This window comes from Apaloderma vittatum, unplaced genomic scaffold, assembly GCF_000703405.1.
Source record: "Apaloderma vittatum isolate BGI_N311 unplaced genomic scaffold, ASM70340v1 scaffold20341, whole genome shotgun sequence".
NCBI classification, from domain to species: domain Eukaryota; kingdom Metazoa; phylum Chordata; class Aves; order Trogoniformes; family Trogonidae; genus Apaloderma; species Apaloderma vittatum.
Window position 1 is genome coordinate 1 of NW_009697634.1, and position 1,985 is coordinate 1,985.

At 60.8% G+C, this 1,985-nt stretch overlaps 1 protein-coding gene across 1 annotated transcript in view; it reads right to left on the minus strand.

The window, feature by feature from the left end:
• Nucleotides 1-19: 19 nt before the first annotated feature.
• Nucleotides 20-1,985, minus strand: part of LOC104280152 (hydroperoxide isomerase ALOXE3-like) — a gene marked incomplete at its 3' end in the record, with an annotated part of 3,939 nt that continues 1,973 nt past the window's right edge. Inside the window, exons 7-13 of the mRNA XM_009877720.1 lie at nucleotides 1,729-1,932; nucleotides 1,509-1,595; nucleotides 1,202-1,371; nucleotides 1,000-1,121; nucleotides 796-896; nucleotides 379-549; nucleotides 20-138 (exon numbers count right to left, since the gene is read on the minus strand). Of these exons, the coding sequence (XP_009876022.1) occupies nucleotides 20-138; nucleotides 379-549; nucleotides 796-896; nucleotides 1,000-1,121; nucleotides 1,202-1,371; nucleotides 1,509-1,595; nucleotides 1,729-1,932 (974 nt within the window). The remainder of the gene's footprint in view (nucleotides 139-378; nucleotides 550-795; nucleotides 897-999; nucleotides 1,122-1,201; nucleotides 1,372-1,508; nucleotides 1,596-1,728; nucleotides 1,933-1,985) is intronic.

Below are 1,985 nucleotides of genomic sequence, written 5' to 3' on the forward strand. Positions count from 1 at the left end.
GTTGTATCTCAGCTCGGACCGGTGGTTCCTCTCCTCGATGCCCTCCCGGATCTCGTCCAGTCGCTTTCTGAAGTCCCTCATGAGCTGCCGGGGGTGCTGCTCCGTGAACCTGTCCTCTGGGTAGTGTCCCAGGAACCTCTAGGGGACACAGGGACGGAGACCCATCAGATTCAACCCCTTGGTGGAGGTATTCTAAGCCACCTGGGGGGTCTCTGGGCACCCTGGTAGCTGGAGAGTGGTGGTGGCCACCACCCTGAGCTTGGGGATACCCAAAGTGGTGACGTGCACCCACGGCCTTGTGGGACACTTTTTGGGGTTCATCTGTCCCCCAGAGCTGCCGTTTTTGGAAGGTTGTGATGACGGTGGAGCCAGACTCACCACGTCCTTGAGGCGGGAGCTGAGGAGGGTGATCACCACCACGATGTTGGCCGTGGTGTCTATCTCAGGGACGGTGTCAAGGAAATCCTGGAGGGAGCCCTTGCCCTTCTCTCTTGGGGGCGAGTGACGCATGGAGGACGGGGCATTCGCGACGAAAGCACCCAGGTCATACTGCAGGGTGAGAGATCACTGTCAGCAGAGGACGTCCCTCTGCCCTGGGTATGGGTTGGCTGGGGACATTCTCCACAGGTGGGGAATCCCTCCAGCATCAAAAGAGGTGAGACAGGGACATCTACCCTGGCTCAGGATGGGGACACCCCTCCTGCACACAGAGGGGTTGGAGGGGGACAGTTTTCCAGCATAGGTTGGGGACAGTTCAGGGCAGAGGAGTCAGAGCTTCCCTGTCCCCTGACCCACCTGCCCGTTGTTGACAGATGCGTGCTGCACCGAGCAGGTGAACATCACCATGGTGACGAACTTCTTGAGCTCTGCCACTCTCCGCAGTGAGGAGGGTATACCTGGGGAGCAGGGGGACAGCAAAGAGCATCAGGGACCTGTCCTTGTCTCCACCACCGCCCCTGGGGACGTCCCATGGCACCCGTGGGTGTGGAGACACGGTACCTGAGGAGGCCTTGCCCAAGAAGCCGTTGGTGAAGATGTCCATCACCCATGCCTGCAGCTCAGTGTCCTCTCTCACGGCGGCATCGTCCGCGTAGTAGAAATCCACAATACCAGAGACAAAGCTGCCACGGGGTGAGATTACCATGAGGTCATGGAGCACCCACAGGACCATCCCCAGCTGCCACCCAAACCTTTGTCCCACCTATCGACGGCTTGCCAGAGGCTGAACCCATCGTCCCGGTAGTGGTAGTTGGGGATGTAGGCCATGCCACGGTCCTCGATGTCATCAGGGAGGCACAGCGAGGTGTAGGTGACCTTCTCTAGGCCCCGCTGGACGATCAGCTGCAGCCCCTCGTAGCTTGCCCCTGAACCCTGGCAGGGAGAAGGTACCCAGAGGTGCTCAGGGCGAGCGGCACCATGCCCTGCTCCAGTCGCCAGCTGCCCCAGCGGTCCCCACTGCTACCAGAACACCTCAGTGCCCCTCAGTGCTCCCAGTCCCCAGGGCTTACCTTGTCAATGACGCCACCAGGGTTGATGAGGACAGTCCGGGCCAACGTGTTGATGTGCAATGTGTAGCGGTAGTGGGGTAAGAGGAGCTGGTGGTGGAAACCAAGACTTGGAGATGAACAGGCACCTCCCAAGGAGCTGAGGGGGGCTGTTGGGGTGCGTGTGTGTCGCTGCGGTCAGGTGGGTGGGTGGGCAGTGAGCGATCCTGAGCTGAGACCTTACCTTGAAGATGGGGTGACAGCTGGGCAGTTGGCGTAGGGTGGCAACAGCAAAGATCTCCCCGAAGAGGTGGGTCCTCAAGAGGTGCGTGAGGAGCTGGTGGCTGTAGAAGTCAGCGTTGCGCACCCAGGTCTTGGCCAGCAGCCAGTCCCACTCGGCATCGCTCGGTAAGAAGATGGGGCTGCTGGGCCCTGGCGTTTGGCTGAGCTGTGGGACACAACCACCTGGTGGGACCACCTCCACCACCGCCGTGGTTGGGT